Below are 19,669 nucleotides of genomic sequence, written 5' to 3'. Positions count from 1 at the left end.
GAATAGCCATTCAAACCTATGGAAAAGGATCGATAGACAGGGTGTTCGCAGCGAACACCTGAATAATCGACTCTTTACCATAGCTTCACATGGAGAAATATCAATGATGGCGGAATGTGATTCGAGAATTATTATATGAAGGATCTCGATCTTTAAAAATTAATTATATAATAAGAGCTCGGATGATTTTCTTTATTATTTCAGAAATTTGATCATTCACGCCACGCCACTGAATTCCAGAGTCCAGACTCTTAAAAAGTTTGACAAGAAAAAATGGTCTTGATTCGATCGGATTTTCTCTTGAATCGAGAGCAAGCCTCTTAAGTAAGGCGGATTTCCTTTTGATCCGTGCAAAAATCCTTTTGAACCAAGAGTATTTTCTCTTGTAAAATTTTTTGAGAGTCTCGACTCTAGATCCAAGGGACTTTAGTTCCATATCGCAAAATATAGTCCATTCTTTTTAGGTGCAAATGTATCGCCAGACAAGATACTCTAGCCTCTACCAACCTTTGAATTTTCAGAATAGTTTTTATCCTAATAATTTTGCTTATAAATGACTCATACGTAACGGTTTGAGCATCATACTCGACGATTTGATGTGATCGAACATACAAACCGCTTCGGGTCGAGGCCTATGAAAATAAACAAGACTCCGCTAAAACCAAAACCTTACTATCGTTCAGTGGTTTGAGATACCACTGATTGACCTCAGATGTCAAATAAAGTATGACAGGAAGTCTGCAATGTCGTAAACTGAGTTACGTGGTTTCGCACTTTGACCATCAATTCGTCAATACCATTTTTGAAATATTTTGGAACTATCTCTCAAGTGTTGTTAATTTTCTCTCAAAATTTTCACATGTCCTCTCCGTTTCAACATGTTTAAATTGTACAGATGTTTGGACAATATTTTTGAACAGGGATATTCTATAAATAAATTTTGATATATTTTTAAAATATTACGGTAGCTCTGTAACATTATCAGAATTAGTTTCAAGTTCAATGAAATTTAGGGTATTTTTAGGGCTATATTTGGACAAGAATGTCCATATTTCGAATGTATGTTCAAAATATCAACGTCTAACTTGGAATTTTTGTGGCCTCTTGAATTGCGTAACTATTGAAGTTCGATCAAATTTTACGAGTAAAAAAAAGAAAAGTTGTCAGGCGTCTGGACAGAGTCCATCGTTCGTTACGCCCCAATTACGAAACGCCGAAAAGAACAGAGATCCCGGCTCGGTTAGAAAAAGGTGGAAGAGGCTACTTTTAATGATTTTAATAGCCCCATCCGCGCTTTACCTCCGCGCACAGATGCCAGTCGCCGGAAAATCACTATGCCAGCAAGCCTAAAATCTAGAACAATTCTGCACGACTTTGCAAGGTTGCTTTTAATTTGCCCAACAGCGTTGTCGAAGTGAACGAGACTCGGTTTGTTTCGAGTGGTAGAGCTTCGTTTTAATCCTAAATATTGTGGCGTTTCGCGAGCATCACGAACTGCCGAACTGCATTCGTTTGGAAAACGCACGAATTGGAATAAATTGGAGCGGCTCAAACCAAGATTAAAGGAATTGCTTGATTTTTAAACCCAACATGCGACTTCCATTGTGAACCCTAAAGTTTATAAGATTGCTTACGATCCAGAGCTCATCAGCAATTAATGCGATAGTTTTAACATCTACGGATTCAAAGGAGAGGCTTACCTGGCAACAATCCTCAATCCTCCTGATTTGGTGTTTAGACCCGACATGCACAACGTCATCTTCCCCATAAAGAAAAAATTACTTTCGGAAGTCACCACTCAAATTCTTTCATTGATTACGTACATACATATGACCAATGAGTTGAACTATTAGTTTAGAGAACATAACCCAATTTGTAAAAAATCACAGAGCAAAGTTGCCCTCCCATCTAGATTTTTAATGCTCAACACGTTGCTCATCAATCATTACTAAGTGACAAATAACGTTGACCCTAATTTTAATTATTTATTTTTTCAATTTATGTCACCAATTTCAATAGGGCTTAATTTTTTGTCCATAACTCATTCGTGAAATTGAATTCTTGAAAACTTTATAAGATTATGTATAATAGTCCATGCCAATGATAGCATATGTTACAACCTTAGGTGTAATGGTTCACGGGTAAAGAGGCCATCGAGCGCACAGGGAAATATTTAAATTAAGTATTTTCTAAAGTTGAATCCACAAATTGGACTGCATTTTGCAATTTGGACCTATAAATTCTGGCTTATCTGAAAAAACACTTACGTGTAAAGGGAAACTAATGGCACATACGTTGTTTTTAAACCGGGCCGGAATTTATAGTTCCGAATTGCAAAATGTAGTCCAATTATCTTTTAAGATTTCGGGAGAAAACTGTCTCTATTGTCTCAAAGAATGAGTTGCTAGCTAGTTGTGTATTACTGTGTTAGCACTTAGACGGCGTAAATCTCCCTATAATACCATAGTTTCGTGCTTTGGATATGTAAAATTGGAACAAGTAACTTTCCTGAAAATTACGTCTTATCAGGTCGCAAACTACAAACTGCCAAAACTTTGGGTTGGTCTAAAATTTTTGAGTGTCTCATAGAAAAGCTCTCTACATACAGTTTGCGGTGTCAATCACTTAATTTTTGAGTTTTTGTGGGTTAGGAGCCTTTTTTCCTGGACGTTTTTTGAAAGTAGATATTAATCGTGCCACAATGCAGGGTAGCACCGGCATCGCGGCGCAGAGATACAACTATTCGTGCTTGATAGATGGCCATATTGCATGTGCAAAATTGAAGGCGCGACGCGTGATCTCGCATCGCTTTTCTCTGTGTTCTAAGCGCTACTAGTGGAGCTTCGTTCCTATCCGATGGAAAAGTTGAAAAACGAGACCTGATTAGGATGAGGCCTTATCTGTAACAATAGCGGATGTAAAAAATTACCTTTTCGAAACACGCTTAAAAAACTGTTTTGGTCGCAAAAAAATTTAATATGTTTGCCTCTGGCGTAATATACAGATCTCGAAGATCACACCACAAGTATTTTCTTAAGATTTTCTCGATGCCGAAACAGTTTTTCGAGCGTGTTTCAAAAATGTAATTTTTCACATCCGCCATTGTTACAGATTAGTCTTTATATATTCTTATGGGTCACAGGGATCATGTCTTAATGCACATCGTTCCGTTTGGTAGAAATGAGTCCAATTCTACGATCCAGTGACAAAGATAATACGGCCGTGTCGCCATTCCATTCTTCCCGGTGTCCGCCGCACTTGAGAAATCGCTCTCGTTTTAGGAGAACCCGGAAGGAGCGTACTCAAAGTCCCGTTTACAGTAAAGAAGCGACGGAGTTTTGACACCGGTGTTCTCAGCCCGCTCTCAAATTGTTTTCCGTGCGTTTAAGCTGCGGGCGATTGTTCCGATATCCTTTTCCGCGTGCTCCGTTCCTGCGCCGCACAGTGGATCGAGTCAATCAGAGAGGTCGGACATTAAATCCTAGACAAAAACTGCGAATTTTTATGTTTGTTTCGGCGCATTTTAAACTTCAAGGGGTGCACCTTAAAGGAAATTCCACGAGGAAACCAATGGAACCACTTTTAGAACCTCGAAATTTTGTATGAACGGAATTATACACGTTTGAAGTTTCCAAATTTTGTCCGACCCCTCCTATTGACCCGATCCATCGTGCGCCGCCCAAAATCGTGGCGCACTCCGGAGGGAGACAATGATGCTGCTTACATTGTTCCGCGTCGCGAAAATCGGAGCAGCGCCGGAGGACCCGGGAGGCTCCAGATTGAGCGCTGGCTTAAACTGCCGTGCTACAGAAAAAACGCCGTATGAGCCTTCAGGCGTTGCCAAATTTCCTCTGGCAAATCACTAATTTTCAGGACAATAATTGTTGAATATTTTCCCGCCAATTGTTCAGATAATTTTGTTTATAATTTGATCTAAAGGGTCTGAAAATTTCAAGGAAAAATATTCATAACTTTCTTCAATAGTAAATGTTTTATCGAAGGAAACTTGGCAACTCTCGAATGCTCATACGGCGTTCTTCCCCAGCACGGCAGTAAAGTGACGGGTTTTGAGCGGCGGGCTTCGATCAAGTCTAAGGAGCTCTCATTAATCTAATTATTCTTCAGCTTGGAAACGCACTGCGCCCGAATTTCCCGCATTTCCGCGTGAAGAAATAAAAGCTCAGTCATAAGGGACCGTTCAAGTATTAAATAAACTACTTAAGGGGGGGGGGGGAGTCTGTGCTTTTCCTGCGGAGGGTCTGACGCGGGGAGGGGGTGGTGGTTAAGCCCAGTCTTTTATAAGACTCTCAATTTAAAAGAAGATGAATATTATCAATCAAAAGACAATTTTCTAGCTATTTTTCAGGCTCTCTCTGTTATTTTCTGAAATTTGAAGGGGGGGGGGGCAGTCTTACGTACTCTGTAAGGGGGAGGAGGGGCGGGGAGTCAGTCACATGGACATTCTGCCGTGCTAAAGAAAAACGCCGTATGATCCTTCAAGCGTTGCCAAATTTCCCCTGGCAAATCACTAACTTTCAGGACAATTTTTGAATATTTTTTTGCCAATTTTTCAGATAATTTTTTTTGTAATTTGATTTAAAGTGTCTGAAAATTTCAAGGAAAAATATTCATAACTTTCCTCAAAAATAGACATTTTATCAAAGGAAACTTGGCAACTCTCGAATGTTCATGCGGCGCTCCTCCTTAGCACGGCAGCATTGGGAACCTTGCAAGTGGGATGAGAGTGTCCTGAAGTTGGCCAAAAAGCCTCACGCTACTCGTACGGCCCCCATGCTTAACCATGGTTCTCTTCTTCTGAATGCGTACAGAGCCAAATAAACGAAGAGAAAGGAGCCAACTTCATGGTTATGCTGATGGAGTTCCTCCGAAAAACCGTGGAGCCGATCTCTTACCGTCGGAAAAACCTAAGTTCGATCTGTTAGCCAAATGTTGTAACTAAGCACTGCGTATCGACATACTTATAGTCGCAGTGACACACAAGTCCTATTCCAAAAAATAAAGTATTATTCACTCCGCTGTCAATATTCCCAACAATACTCCCTTCCTACCTTGCCTTCTCCAGTACCGGAAAATAACGCAAAGCGTCAATGGACCATTAGACAAGGTACGAATTTAAGCTTTCTGATAAATGTTTCTTAGCCAGAATTTCACGTAGATCACGATTTCAACGAAAATCACTGAAATAAACTCCTAACGAAAATATTAACATTTTTATTTCACATTGGTTACGAGGATTTTGAACTGCCCGCTCATAGGAAACTCAAAGCTCTACTTGAGTCAAATCGCGCACTACAACGGTTTCAGCAATCTTCTCAATCGAGCAATGTTCATTTCCCACCTTGTGTTGTTCAAACGATAAGTAATTTGTTATAGCTGAGCCAAAGCGTCGATATTGGGGTTCCTAGATTTTTATATCCCAGAGACTGTCATTATGACGTTTAGCTCGCGATGTGAATCACGTATAGAGTATTGAGTTTTCATGAGCGGGTGGTTTGAATTAACGCATTAAGACTCATTAAATATCTTCGTAAGGAGTTTATTTCTGTAATTTTCGTTCTCTACGTAAAATTTTGGTTAAGAAACATGTATCAGAATGCTGAAATTCGTATTTTGTCTAGTGGTCCATTATGAATATTAAGTTGCTAAGGAAAAACGCCGTATGAACATTCGAGAATTGCCAAGCTTCCTTCACTAACATGTTTATGTTTAGGGAAATTAATGAATATTTTCCCCTAAAATTCTCCGGAACTTTGGGTGAAATTGCCAACAAAATTATCTGAAAAATCGGAAGAAAAGTATTGATAAGTTTACCGGGAAAGTCGTGTTTTATCCAAGGAAAATTGGCAACGCCTGAAGGTTCTTACGGCGTTTTTCCTTAGCACGGGAGCACGGACTTGCGTGTTTCGAAAGTCGGCAACCACGCCGAGGCACTGTCCGGAACGCGAAGCTGTGGAGTTCCGGAAGTAATGAGCTCTGATTTTTCCACCGTTAGATGTGTTCTGGAAGCTTCCAATAGGTTTAAACTCATCAATGGTGAGATTAGTACTCCGGGCTTTTTACTCATTCCAGGGTGTCTAGCATCAGGAAAAACCGGAAAATATCAGGAACTTTGGCCGATCAGGAAAATATCGGAAAAATCGGACGTTTTTTCAGGAATTTTTCTTACGCGAATCTCCTCAGCGGAGAAGTCTCACCGTTTTTTGCTACCGTGCCAGGAGTCGTCACGCCGTCTTTGTTTCCGATAATTTCTCACCCTTTAACTTATTTTTATCAGAAAATTTAGTTTCCGCATGCACTTATGCAATAAATATAGTTTTTACGAGAAAAATCAGGAATTCTCAAAATGAAAAAAATCAGGAATTTTTTATAAAATATCAGGAAAAATCAGGAAAATATCAGGATTTTTCAAAATTATAAAAAATACTAGACACGCTGCGATTCTCAGCTCACAGAGAAAAAATCAATAATTACTTGAAAAGTTTTAAGGGATTGTTATTTGCCCAGTCGAGATATTTCTCCGAAATATCCCAAGGAAAAGTGTTGGTTGCTGTTTTTCTCAAAGAAATCAATCAGGGAGGAAGTTCAAAACTATTCGATTACTGTATGCGCTTAAAAATATCACATGGTCAAACGTATTATGCCTCAAGAGCTTTCCTCTTCGCGGCTGAATGTAGGTCGCATCAAGGAATTACCTGTGAAACTGTCTAATCAATGTTTTTTTCCGGGGCTTTCGATGCTAATTACCTTTTTTGGGTCATGTGTAACCGAAATTATAATAACCACTGTGATAATGGACTCTCCGGGCACCCTTTCGGCCAAGAATGCCACGACATCCAGCATTTTAATTTTCTACGCAGCTGATTCACGAGTGAAAAATGGCGTATTTACTCCCACAGACTGCGTGATCATACATCGTTGTACTTGCAGTGAGAAATAACCCTTTCCAACCGCATGAAATTGGGCTCCGCTGTAGGGACATAAAGGTAACACTGTCTATGGGCTACATTATGTTACATACTTTCCACTCAAAGTTGAGCCGCGATGAAAATGAAACTTATCTCTGACGCAGACGACCGGAGACCATTTCTCACCCCGCTACTCGCAAAGGTTTTTATTGCAAGCTAAATCGAAGTTTGAAGCCCTGCATCAATATGTTGCTCGTAAAATGACAATTGTTGCTAAATAAACGGAATTGCCGCTTAGTGGTGGCCGAATTTAGGAAATGAAAAATAGTGCCTTTAGTGATGGTTTTTTCTCGTCAAAAAGAGCTGTTAGGAACTTGTCGATGTAGTCAGCCCAATGCTACCGTGCTTTTAAAAAATGCCGCGCGATCATTCGAATGTTACTGTTTTCCCCCACAAAATACTCGTTTTCGAGGAATTTCATGATTATTTTTTGTAGAAATTTTAATTTGAATTGAATGTGATTGCGAAGCAGATGCGCAGGAAAATTTAAGAAGCAATACGAAATCCCCTAAACTTCCAGAAAATTCGTATCTTAAAAGAAGGCATTCGGTGACCCTAAATTTTCCAACAACATAACAGTTCGTCACTGTGTTAGCTGCGCAGTTTTTTCCTCGCACACATCACCAAATTGTGAACATCCAACGTTAAATCCTAAGTATCTTCCATCTTTCTTTTATTTAGGTCACCTGTCTGCCTAATTTTTGGCGATCTACTTCTTGTTCTACCGACATTTTTCAATACAGATAAAATTTAGACTTTGGGTTAGGATATTTCTCGTCCTTACGGGTTTGTATATTTTATAATCCAAGAAGTCACATATTTTATCGGATACCTACCTCGTGACTTCACTGATTCAGGTGTGTCATTGATGATTTAATAGTCATTGATGACTCAGAGAGCCGTTTTAAGTTTTTTCGAGGTATTATAAAATGATCATGACAAGTGTATCGCTACCACCCAATCACTTTTGAAAATGATGCATGCACTGGTTCGGCAGTCTCTCACTTTGTATCTAATGTTATTAATTTCTTTTTACTTTTCTCGCGTCTCTAATTGTTTGTCCTTTGCATGTATTTCAGGTGGGAGGACAGGCGTTGGTGGAGCAGGATTTTGTACCCACAGTCACAGCAACATGCAAAGCGGGTCAGATGACCATCAAAGTGGCCACCAACCAGTCTTTCGTCGGTACGGTATTAATTTAAATTAATTAATTAATGAAGCAATTGTATTATTTTAAGAACTACATATACTAGCATAAATTTTCTCGGATCATTCCCTCTCCAGTTCTTGGAAGCGCGTGTACTTGTAGATATATTAATTAGTCGTGGCAAACATTTAACATTATAAAAACAAGAAGAAAGTTGTGTTTATGACTTAATTTCAGGTGCAAAGAGCGTCCTTGTACCATTCGAAGTTACTTTTAGAAAATAGACCGCTATGACAAGAAAAACTCTCCTCGTCGGTACAGGGTGTACTCTACAAGTCCGAAATTTCCGGAAAGTCCGGAAATAGTATTGGTTTTTTAAGAGCGGTCCGGAAGCAATGAAAAAGCGCGGAAATTCCGCAAAAAGGTCCGGAATTTTTTGTTTAATTTTTTGTCATTTTTGTCGCAATTTCAAATTTTTCGAATTCCGTCAAATGGAGGTACTGAATAAGTACGGAATTTTTCTGTTGGAGGAGGTACTGAATCTCTTGATGAGGTACTAAAAAAGTACTGTAAAAGTACTTACCTTTGATCAGCCTGTTTCAGTAGACACCCTGCGTCGGTAATATGACTTCAAATCAAATCGTCCTCCTCCTCAGGAGAGAGCGTTACTACATTTCAGTATTGTCAAATTTCCCCTCGTAAATTGCATTTTTACCAGAAAAATCTTGAGTATATTCGGCTGAAACTTTCCATGATTTTCCCTCTGCTCTTCTGCAAAAAATCAGAAAATTTTGGACGAAAAATGGCGCAAGAACATTCTCTCATAATATACTCTTTTCCTAGTTAAATTTGTTGGTAAAATTCATCACGCCGCTGCGAAGAAATGAAAAAAAAAGGAGAAGAAGAGGACAGATTCACATTACATCAAGAGACGAAAAACATGTTCCGTAATGGCGCATCGCCATTTTCACACAGCCTTTGAAAAGCATGGAGTTATACGGAGAAAAGGGCTCATACGGAGGATTGAGATACGCCCGTACGTCAGAGAAGCGACAAAATTAGCCGCTCCCGGGGATATAAAAGCGTCACGTAGCAAATTGAGTTATGTTGTTTTTCTCAATATACCACCAGTGCTGAGTGACAATCGATAAGAGCGTACGGTTTTTTCGAGAATAATCGACCAAATTTTTACAGCACCCTAAACGTCAGTCCGACTGTGACTCTCTCACGAGGAAAGTAGGCGTAAAGAAGCGAGGAAGTGGGAAACAATCAAAACGAAAAAGAATACGGAGACGATTTAAGCTCGGGACTGTCGCTTAAGTGATTGATCAAATGGTTTATTTATCGTGGCAAAGGCCAATTCGTAGGGTGGAGAACTCATTCTCTGGGAGCAAACCGAGTCGTCTGAATCTAGTCAGCTCCAACTTTAGCGCCAGGTGAAGTTGTCGGACATTATTTTAAAATAAAAGTTTCTCCTTTTGCTTTTTACCCGTTTTCCGTTTCTTGTAGTCGCCCCCCAATATCTTTCCTCAATGGTGCCTCACTCGAATCATAAGGAAGGAATCATGTATATGGAGATGCCCATAAAAGCACCTAAGTCTAAACAACAACATATGTTGAGACAAAAGAACGGAATGAAATTTCAGTATTGTTAACTGTCTTATATCCCTGTTCAAAGGAGAATCAGCAGAATTTTAGACATTAATTTTACAGTCAATTATTAAGTCCTAGGATGTAGTTTGTAGTGCTACCTACCTTTATCTGGGAAATACAGTTCATATTGGTTAGCATCTAGATGAATTAATGATTGTTCTCAAAAGTTCTAAGCCTCCCTTACAAAAATTTCTGTAGTACTTCAACTTGATTTTTGACCCTGATCGAGTAATTTTTACCACACTGAGGAAAAGAGTATACGCTCAGTAACGTTCGGTATCGGTCGCACAAATCGCACTTCTCGGTTCATGTAGCTGTACATCGGTCTAACACTTTCAAACCGAACTGTGGAAAGAGCCGGGTTGTATGAACTTCGGAGATGGTCACCAAAATCGACGATACGGTCATTATAACCGAATTTGTGACCGCGATATTGAACACCGTCATTGGCGGATCCAGCAATTTCGCAATACCGGATTTCCTCCATTTAAACCTATGGAAATGTATCGATTCTTAGGGGGGCCAGGCGCTCCGACAAGAGTCGATTATTTAGCATAGGTTTAAATGGAGGAAATCCGGTGTTGCCAAATTGCTGGATCCGCCTCTGAACACCGTTCTCTTTTCCAGCGAAACTTTCTTTCCCAGAGCATCTCCCGCAGTCATCCCTCGTGCTCCAGAGGTTGTAAGTCTCATCCGAAAGAGTAACGACTTCCTAGCATGCAATACAGAAGTTCTACCACATGCACAGCCATATCGCTTTTTCACACGGCCAATTTAGAATGTCCTAAGTGGCGGAACTCGACGGTCGAAAATCGTTCATTGCTCGTGTTTTTCAAGAAAATTTTACATAAAATTTTTCAAGAAAATTTCTGACTCGATTCAAAAACAGATACCATTACATTCCTTGTGCACGTAAGTGTTTTTACGGATGAGCCAGAAATTGTAGTTCCTAATTGCGAAATGTAGTCCATTCCCTACATGCGAGATCTCCTACATCACGTGACGACCTTATGGGGAATTTTTGACCCCACCTTCCCCCTTGTAACGCTTTTGCGGCGTATGTCCCTATCCTTTAACCCGTAAAAACAAAATGGCGTAGCGCTCTCTTTGACCTCCCTAACCCCTACCCTACCGGGCTACAAATCGCCATACAAGCCTTCTAAACTTTGCCATATTTCCTTTATTAAAAAGGACTTGCTGCATTGGAAAAATACACTTCCTCCACCATAGGGTAGCGAGAAAGTAAAAAGTCGCTTGGATCTAGAGTTCAGACTCTCAATAACATTGACAATAAAAAATACTCTTGATTCAATCCAATTTTTCCTTGAATCGAAGAGCCGAGCCTCTTGATTTAGGCGGATTTCCTTTTAATTCAAGCAAAAAGTCCGATTGAATCAAGAGTGTTTTTTCTTGGCAATATTTTTAAGAGTCTGGACTCTTGATTCAAGCGATTTTTTTTCCAGCGTGGGAAAATTGCGAATAGTTTTTCAAATTTTTCAGACAATTTCGTCTACAATTTAATACTGAAAATCCAAAAATTTTAAGGAACAATGTGCCTAATTTCTTCAATAATACAGATTTTAGGCGGGAAAATTTGGCAACGCTCGATTGTTCATACGGCGTTTTTCCTTGGCAAGACAGCAGAGCGTCGCGAAATTTACGAACGCTCTGCGCGCTCTCAAGTTAACCAAAAACGTGTGCTGGCAGTTCTTTTCTGCCGAATTTGGTTTCAGTCCTGAAAGGGGGGGGGGGGCTAGGGAAAATTCATAAAATTGACGTTAATGAAACATGAGGCGGAGAGCGTATGATACGGTGGTGAGGGTGTGTCTGTGTGTGTGTGTGGCGGGCAGGGCTAACGCCCGGAGGCGACGGTCGCTGGTAAACCCGCGCCGGGTAAGCGTGGCTCCATTCAGCTATTGATTTTTCGGCGCCACTTATGCTCCAGCTCCCGTTTCATTTCTGTTTCAAACGCCCCCCGGCCCTTGTCCCCTGCCCCCCGGTCCCCCCCTCGTTATTACAGTCAAGAATCTTTTCGTGAGAAATCCTCAACAAATCCCCCATGCGATGCTCTCGGGAAGATTGCTGTCGAAAATGACTCCACATTGAGGGGGAAAACGGTTTAATTTATGTAAGAAGGCTGCCGTGCTGAGGAAAAACGCCGCATGAACCTTCAGGCGTTGCCAAATTCCATTAGAGAAGATGCGAATTTACTGGGAAAGTTGCGATTATTTTTCTTCCAATTTTTCAGAAAACTTTGTGTGCAATTAAATTCAAAATGTCTAAAAATTTCAAAAGAAAATCTTCATATTTTACCTTAAAAATACGAGTTTTAGCCGGAGAAATCTGGCAACTGTCGCATGTTCATACGGCGTCCTTCCTTAGCACGGCAGATTGTCATACGTTTCGCGCGATTCATATTTTAAACGTTCAGATAAATAGGTCGGACACGGTGTTGCATTGCGTCAGAGGCGGACCCAGCAATTCGGCAACACCGGATTTCCTCTATTTAAACCTATGCTAAATAATCGATTCTTCTCGGAGCACCTAGCCCCTCTAAGAATCGATACATTTTCATAGGTTTAAATGGAGAAAAGACAATGTTGCCGATTCCCTGTATCCGCCAATGCATTGCGTACTTTTCTCTTCGTACAACTTTACTTTGGAGCTCTAAAGCCGTATCTGCGGTTCGTGCAACCAAGTTTTTCATCAATCCGGTTTGATTTGTTTTGAAAGCTCAATTTTACTGTATACTCTTTGTGATTTTTCAATGCTGTAAAGGCAAAATTTCAGAGGATTCACCGCAAAGATTCACCTCTTAAATATAAATTAGCAATTGGAAATGTTGAAACGCCGCAACCGAGAAATGCCCTTTCTGCACCGAGCGCCTCAAATATAGACGTATTTCTGCCAAACGGAACTATATGCATTAAGACATGAGCCTTGTTATGCATCTGTCCTTATGGGTATCAGGGCTCATACCTTAATGCACATAGTTCCGTTTGGTAGAAATACGTCCATATGACAGGATCGCTTTGCAGTTTCTTTTCCGCGAAGACTAAAACGACGCGAACATGATAACCGAGCATTTCGAGGGTGTTACTGGCTTTCAATAGGGGCTCTCGCACCAGATTCCTCGCCTTATTTGGACGTGTTTATGCTAAAAGGAACTATGTGCAAGTGGTGGAAAGGCGGGGTGCGCTCGTGCAAGCTGCATAAGAAACAATGTAAAAGTGGATATAGTTCCTTTTGAGAAAATGGAAAATCGGGATTTGACATGAAATCAAAAGGAACTGAGCGCTAACTCTTGAGCCGTGGGTAATAGGGTATGGGTAATGGGTAGTGTCGTGGACAGTGTTCGAAACTCACCTTTGAGTTTTAGGAGCCATGTGGCGCATCAAGCCTGATTTTTAGGCGCCATTGAAGATTTTTTAGGGGCCAAATTGACTTTTTGCCTATATATTACGGCATGTTCAGTGAACAATCAGACGCAAGATGTTTTCGTAACAGAACAAGTAAGTAGCTATAACTTTGGAAGACAAAAGCACTAGGGATGAAATCGTGAAGAATAGAGAAAGCTTTCACTTGCAGTGCTGAACATTTCGAATAATCACTTAATACGAAAATTTTTAGGGGCCACGTTGGCGCACAGCCTTCATTTTTTATAAGCTCCGAGACCTCCTAATTTTGCATAACTGGTAACGCTTAGCGTTCTACCGAGCGGATTTTCATGATTTTTGCGGCTATCGACGGGAAATTGTCTCTAGATAAGCCAACTCTTTTCAGATTTTCAAAATATGGCCCAGGTTTTTTTTATATTACGTGGTAAAGTTGCGAATTCTCCCATTTAAACAATGTAAATTTATGTTCTTTGTCATAGTTCGTTTGAGCGTTCTAATTTCCATGATTTTTGCTGTTATCGACAGGTAATTGGACCGCGTTAAACAGAAAGGAACCAAGCCACATCAGCTATTGCCAAATTTAATTGGGCGAATTAATTTTTTACATGAAAACGCTTGGGCGGATTTGGGTGCAAATTTCAGTGAATTTTCTCCATAATACGAAGCAAATTACTTAAAATTTTCAAAGGAGTCCGCACTAACATTCTCTCGTAAAAAATTGACTTGCCCAGTTAAATTTGGCAATAGCTGATGTGGCTTGGTTCCTTTCTGTTAAACGCGGTCCAATTGGCCCTAGATGAGCCCGCTCTATTCAGATTTTGGAAATAGGACCCAGGTTTTTTACAATCACGTTATAAAATTGAGCGAATTTACAGATTGCTCCGGAACTGCTGTCGTTATGCGCAGGAGTATGCGCACTGCGCAGTGGCCGAGGAGGTTGCGCAGTGGCTAAGTAGCCTGCGCATCAGCTCTACTTATCAACACAAGATTCGCTCCCAATATGTCACGATGTGCGGTGGCCGAGTCGTCTAAGACGTCGGATGTGTCCACATGTTAAAAGATTTGGGTTCGATTCTTGACTCCTCAGCGCTCTTAGTTTTGATCTGATTATTATTATTCGTTGTTTTACTGCAATTTTTCATTAATCAGTCATTGCAAAACGCGTCCTTTTGACTTCAAATTTTTTTTTTCTTTACTCATTAAAAACAAAAATCATTTCATTCTAAAAGTAAAGTATACTTCATATCGTATTTTTTAGGGGAAAAATAAAACCAACATTGATAGGAGGGTAAAAATAGGACCGCGAGGCGGCCCATCGATGGCGCGTAGCGCCCTCAGGGCGTTGGGCCGCGTAGCGGCCAGGGGGCTTAGCCCCCTAGTTTAGCATAAATACGTCCAATTTTGGTTCGGAAGGCTCCTCACAAGACTCAGTGTCCACACTCTCTTATTAATAAATGCGCTCTTGGTGGGAGCGTTGTTGGTCCGTGGGTTGTTTAACTAGGACTTGGCGGCTGCAGGCTGCACGCCACACGGTGTCGATGACTCGTCATTCCCGACGCCCCGGCCGACGCGCGGCGCGGCGTCGCGGCGCTGCGCATGGCCACAGCCGGGACAGTCCAGGATTTTACGATCAGATGAGTCCGCACTCCGTTATTCCGCTGCTCCACTCTGGATCCAATCAGTGGCGTGGCGTGAATTGCGATTTGTCGATTGTTATGTCATTTAAACCTATGGAAAAGTATCGATAGACAGGGTGTTCGCAGCGAACACCTTAATAATCGATTCTTTACCATAGGTTTAAATGGCACAACAATCAATATATCGCAATTCACGCCACGCCACTGGATCCAATTGGTCGTCGGCAAACAGATTGCACAGAAATCGGACCACTGGTTCGAAGACAACCTATTCCTATGTCGCACTGCATGTAAGACCCCGTCGTTTGCTTATTTTGTCTCTTTGTATTGCACAGAATATGAGAAAATTGCGGTGCAAGAAGGCCCCTGGCTCAAAAATGGGCCCGTTGCAAACTTCAGCTTTAGCAAAAAAAAAGTTGTTACTCAGAGAAATTGGCTCAAAAATCACAATGAGCGCATTGGCAAAGTCTGAAATGCACTCTAAACTTCCAAATTTGCGTAAAAAATATGCATTTTCTGTAGCGTCCCTCTTCAAAAACGATACGGCGGCTTAGGTGAACATCTCGTATGAGGAGTCGTTCCATTCAATTCTTCCAACTTCATTGGGGCAACATTCAACATGGCCGATGCTGACCCGCCAAAACACACGTAACAAGACGGGATTTTATCAACAGGCTTGTTTATATTTAAATTTTCCCGCGTACATTTATAAAACCATGATGCTTCCTCCCTATTAAGAAGCATCAGCCATTTTGAATATTGTGTAGCATCCTAGTGCGCAAGGGTTGGACGGAACGCCTCTCTCATCGAATTTTCACCTGTGCCGTAGTATCGTCTCTGAAGCGGGAAGCTCGAGAACGGCAAATTTCTTACGGAGATTGTGAGGTTCAGAATGAATTTCAGACTTTGCCAATGCGCTTATCGTGATCAGGGTGTCTACAAGTCCGGAATTTCTGGAAAGTCCGGAAATAGTACTGATTTTTTAAGGACGGTCCGGAAGCACTGAAAAAATGCGGAAATTCCGCAAAAAGGTCCGGAATTTTTTTTAAATTTTTTGTCGCAATTTAAGCGGGAAATTCAAAGTTTTGAAATTTTTCTAATATCGTCAAATGGAGGTACTGAAAAAGTACGGAATTTTTCTGTTGGAGGAGGTACTGAATTTCTCGAGAACGTACTGAAAAAGTCCTGTAAAAGTACTTATTTTTGACCAGCCTGGTTTAGTAGACACCCTGGTGATTTTCGAGACATTTCCATACGGAAACGACTCTTATCTTTGCTCTAACAAAAGTTGGCAATAGATCCATCACTGCATCACTCCGCGTCATGTAACCGAACTTTTTTTCTCAGCGTGCCCCCGCGGTTTATTTCTCTCAGCGTATTGATTTCCGGGTTTTCTCTGTGGCACCCACAACCAACTTGAGAGGATATATCGTTGCCTTGGGCATTAATAAATGAGCGGATTGACTTTCGTCAACCTGAGCAGATCAGCCCCTATCTTAAGGCTGATGAACTATTGACAGTACGAACTCATTTCCTTATTTATTTATTACGTCTTCCTTCAGTCATTTATTTATTTATTTTTTTCCCCGCGTGCGTCACGCCCGGGGAGACCGGTGTCATGTGAGCAGAGAAAAGCTCGGAGGGTGTTTCATAAAAAATGAGTCCCATCAGAGGAATTTTCAATGAAGCAATCCCTGTCGACAGGAGCCGATAAATTAGCCCGAACCGCCCTCGGGTGGTTCGCTGCCCTCCGAGACAAAACCACGTAACTCCAATGGAACTCCGATGCACGTGCGTTGTTTTCGCCGAGCGTGGGACGGCGGTCGTGATCACTTAGCGCGAACTGCAGTGTTTGCCTTTGCCGCGGGGTCCGAGGAGTCGAAAGGCCACTCGACCAAGATTGAAGACCCATCGCCTCCGGTATCGCAAATATCCGCGCCGGCACTTTTTAAACGCACGTTTTCACCGCGAAATCCCCGCATAGCTCCTATCGACGAATGAACGTATTTCTGCCAAACGTGCATCATGACGTGAGTCCTGTTAGGTATATATTCTTATAGGTCTCAGGGCTCACGTCTTAATGCATATAGTTCCGTTCGGCGTAAATACGTCCAATGGAGGGACTCCGCGGATAAATTGCCATTGTTGGAGGGGCCGCGCGGCGTTGCCAGAGCGGGGAAAAATTGCTGGAATTTGCAAACGGATCGTGACCACTTTCGAACTCTTTCTTCGAGGGACTTTCTATCGGACGCATGAATTTGGCTTGTATTCAGGGCAGATCTCAGGCGGATGCAGAAGGGGGGCAGGTGCGCCCCCCTGTTGGCCCGGAAAAAAGGAGAAAGAAAGAGAGAAGAAAGAAAAAAGGAAGGAACGGAGGACAGAGGAAGGAAAGACGCTTATTATTCGTGACGAAATTGACTCAAACTGCTTATGAGATGCTTCAAAAATTAAACATTTCTGGGGGAGGCCCCCTACGCCCCCTCCTCCCCCCGTTCAAGGTGTCTTGATCCGTCTGGGGGGACAGATTCCATCACCTCTGGTCATATTTGCTTCATATGTAACTAAGGGCCATGCGTTTATCCCCTTTTACGAAAAGGAATCCATTCTGATTCACCACTGTTAGTCTGTCACTTCACATTCTCCCTCCTGTTTTTGTACTCTTCTTTTAGGAAACATAGTGACTAATTTCCAACTATGGATGCACATCTATACAGCTTATTCCATTTATTTATCATGCAAGAATAACTGTTTCGTACTAGCGGCTCTCAATGTCGCGATTTGTCACAATCAATTCTTAAAAGGAACTGAAAGAAAACATGGAAATAATTGAGGAAAGTTTGTAGTCGGTGGCGACACTAATCAATTATAGAGGGTTTAAATTTAAGCTGCGGTTATTTCTATGAATCTCAATAATCAGCCCTCAGGTGCTCAAAGTATAACTGTCAAATATTCTTTTAATTATTTTTCCTATTGTTGGGCCAAAGGCCAGAAGCTTGAGGTTACATGAGGTGATAGAACGCTTCTTTTCTTTTCAGTCTCGTACTTGAAAATATTCCAATTTTGACGAATCGACAAAATTTCCTCATTGATACTTTGATTCATTCTAACGACGCGGCAACACCTTTTCAACGCCTCCCGCGCTCTTGGGACAGAACGAATTGATCTTATCGATTGAGCTCTTCTTTATGTCTCAGTTTTAACAGCTCTGTGTTATCCCGGGACCCAGTTACGACTCATCTATTTTACCGTCTTTGTGGACTGATTTAATGACTACGTCATTCGATATTCGATACATTCTATGGTTCCACTCAGAACAAATGGACTGTTTTGATATAAATCGTTTTTCGGCCCTTAAAAAGCGCGGCTTAATTTAATTTCCGCGATACATCGAATGATGAGGCCGCTAAATCAGTCCATTGGCTTCAGAATTCTTGGCCACGACCCACGTCAAATATAGGCACCTAAAATATTTCGGAGATTTCTTTGTAATTATGCGAGAAATGTAGGCGAGTGGGGCAAAATTGTTCGAGTACTCAGAATTTTATTCGTTTACAGTCATATTCATCCTCATGGAATAAACTGACGGGTCATTTTCCCCCCACAGTTTGCCCCGAAATTGTGTCAAAACGGACCGCGTCAAGGAGAAAGGAACCAAGCCACATCACCTACTGCCATATTTAATCGATGGGGAATTTAATTTTTTCGTGAGAACGATTGTCCAGATTTTTGTGCAAATTTCAGTAAGTTGTCTGCATAGTAAGAAGCAAATTTAAAGATAAAAGAAAAAAAGTCGAACACTCTGTTACGTAACGATAGGCTTGACACCCCCTCACCCCTTTTCACGCTCGGTCGTAAAATTGGACGTATTTCTGCCAAACGTAACTATGTGCATTATGACGTGAGCCCTGTTATGCATATATTCTTATGGGTCCTAGGGTTCATGTCTTAATCCACTTAGTTTTCTTTGGGTTTGGTTTTTATAGTTTTCATACGTCCAACTATGAAGACCCATCCACTCCCTATACTGTTAAACGTAATTTATGGACAGCCCATAGCGGGTTGAAGAGATGTATCCGTCTGCACACGGAAAAAAGAGGTAGACGTCAATTCCTAATTTGGAAATTTCCAATCAATTGAGGGGTTTGGAGGACAAGGCGCAAAAGTGCAGTCCTCGAAAAAATTGACATTTTAATGAATTCAAGTAAAACTAGTCTTAATGCATATTTCGTGAAAAATTCGCTCTCAAGTTCCAATTTCTACACATCAGAAAGTCAGTTTGAACTTTCTTTCCGCTATAAGGATCCATGGAATTTCGAAACTTCAAACACCTATTTCGCGAAGTAGCAAAACTGCACTTATGTGCCTTGTCCTCCAAGCCCCTCAATGGACCACTAGACAAGGTACGAATTTCAGCATTCTGATACATGTTTCTTCACCAAAATTTCACGTAAAACACGATGCGCACAGCAAAAATTACCGAAATCAACTCCTTACAAAGATATTTAATGATTCCTGATGCGTGAATTCAAACCACCCGCTCATGAAAGCTCAATGCTCTACGTGATTCACATCGCGCGCTTTATGTTACCATGACAGTCTCTGCGACATAAAAATGCGGCAACCTCAATCTTGACGCTTTGGCTCAGCTATAGCAAATTGATTACAGTTTGAACAACACATGGTGGGAAATGAACATTGCTCGATTGAGAAGCTTGCTGAAACCGTTGCAGTGCGCGATTTGACTCACGTAGAGCTTTGAGTTTCATGTCAGCGGGCAGTTCAAATTCCTCGTAACCAATGTGAGATAAAAACGTTAATATCTTCTTTCTGAGTTGGTTTCAGTAATTT

At 41.2% G+C, this 19,669-nt stretch overlaps 1 protein-coding gene across 4 annotated transcripts in view; it reads left to right on the top strand.

Moving 5' to 3' along the window:
• LOC109029756 (uncharacterized) overlaps nt 1-19,669 on the top strand; it is a 240,872-nt gene that overhangs the window by 154,533 nt on the left and 66,670 nt on the right. For all 4 annotated transcript variants that reach the window (XM_019040373.2, XM_072306197.1, XM_072306198.1 and 1 more), the window contains exon 2: nt 8,066-8,171. In XM_019040373.2, coding sequence (XP_018895918.1) covers nt 8,066-8,171 — 106 coding nt within the window. The remainder of the gene's footprint in view (nt 1-8,065; nt 8,172-19,669) is intronic.

Source organism: Bemisia tabaci, chromosome 1, assembly GCF_918797505.1.
Source record: "Bemisia tabaci chromosome 1, PGI_BMITA_v3".
In the NCBI taxonomy this organism is placed as follows: domain Eukaryota; kingdom Metazoa; phylum Arthropoda; class Insecta; order Hemiptera; family Aleyrodidae; genus Bemisia; species Bemisia tabaci.
The sequence above is the reverse complement of the archived record's forward strand: the minus strand, read 5'-3'. Positions and strand labels throughout refer to the sequence as shown.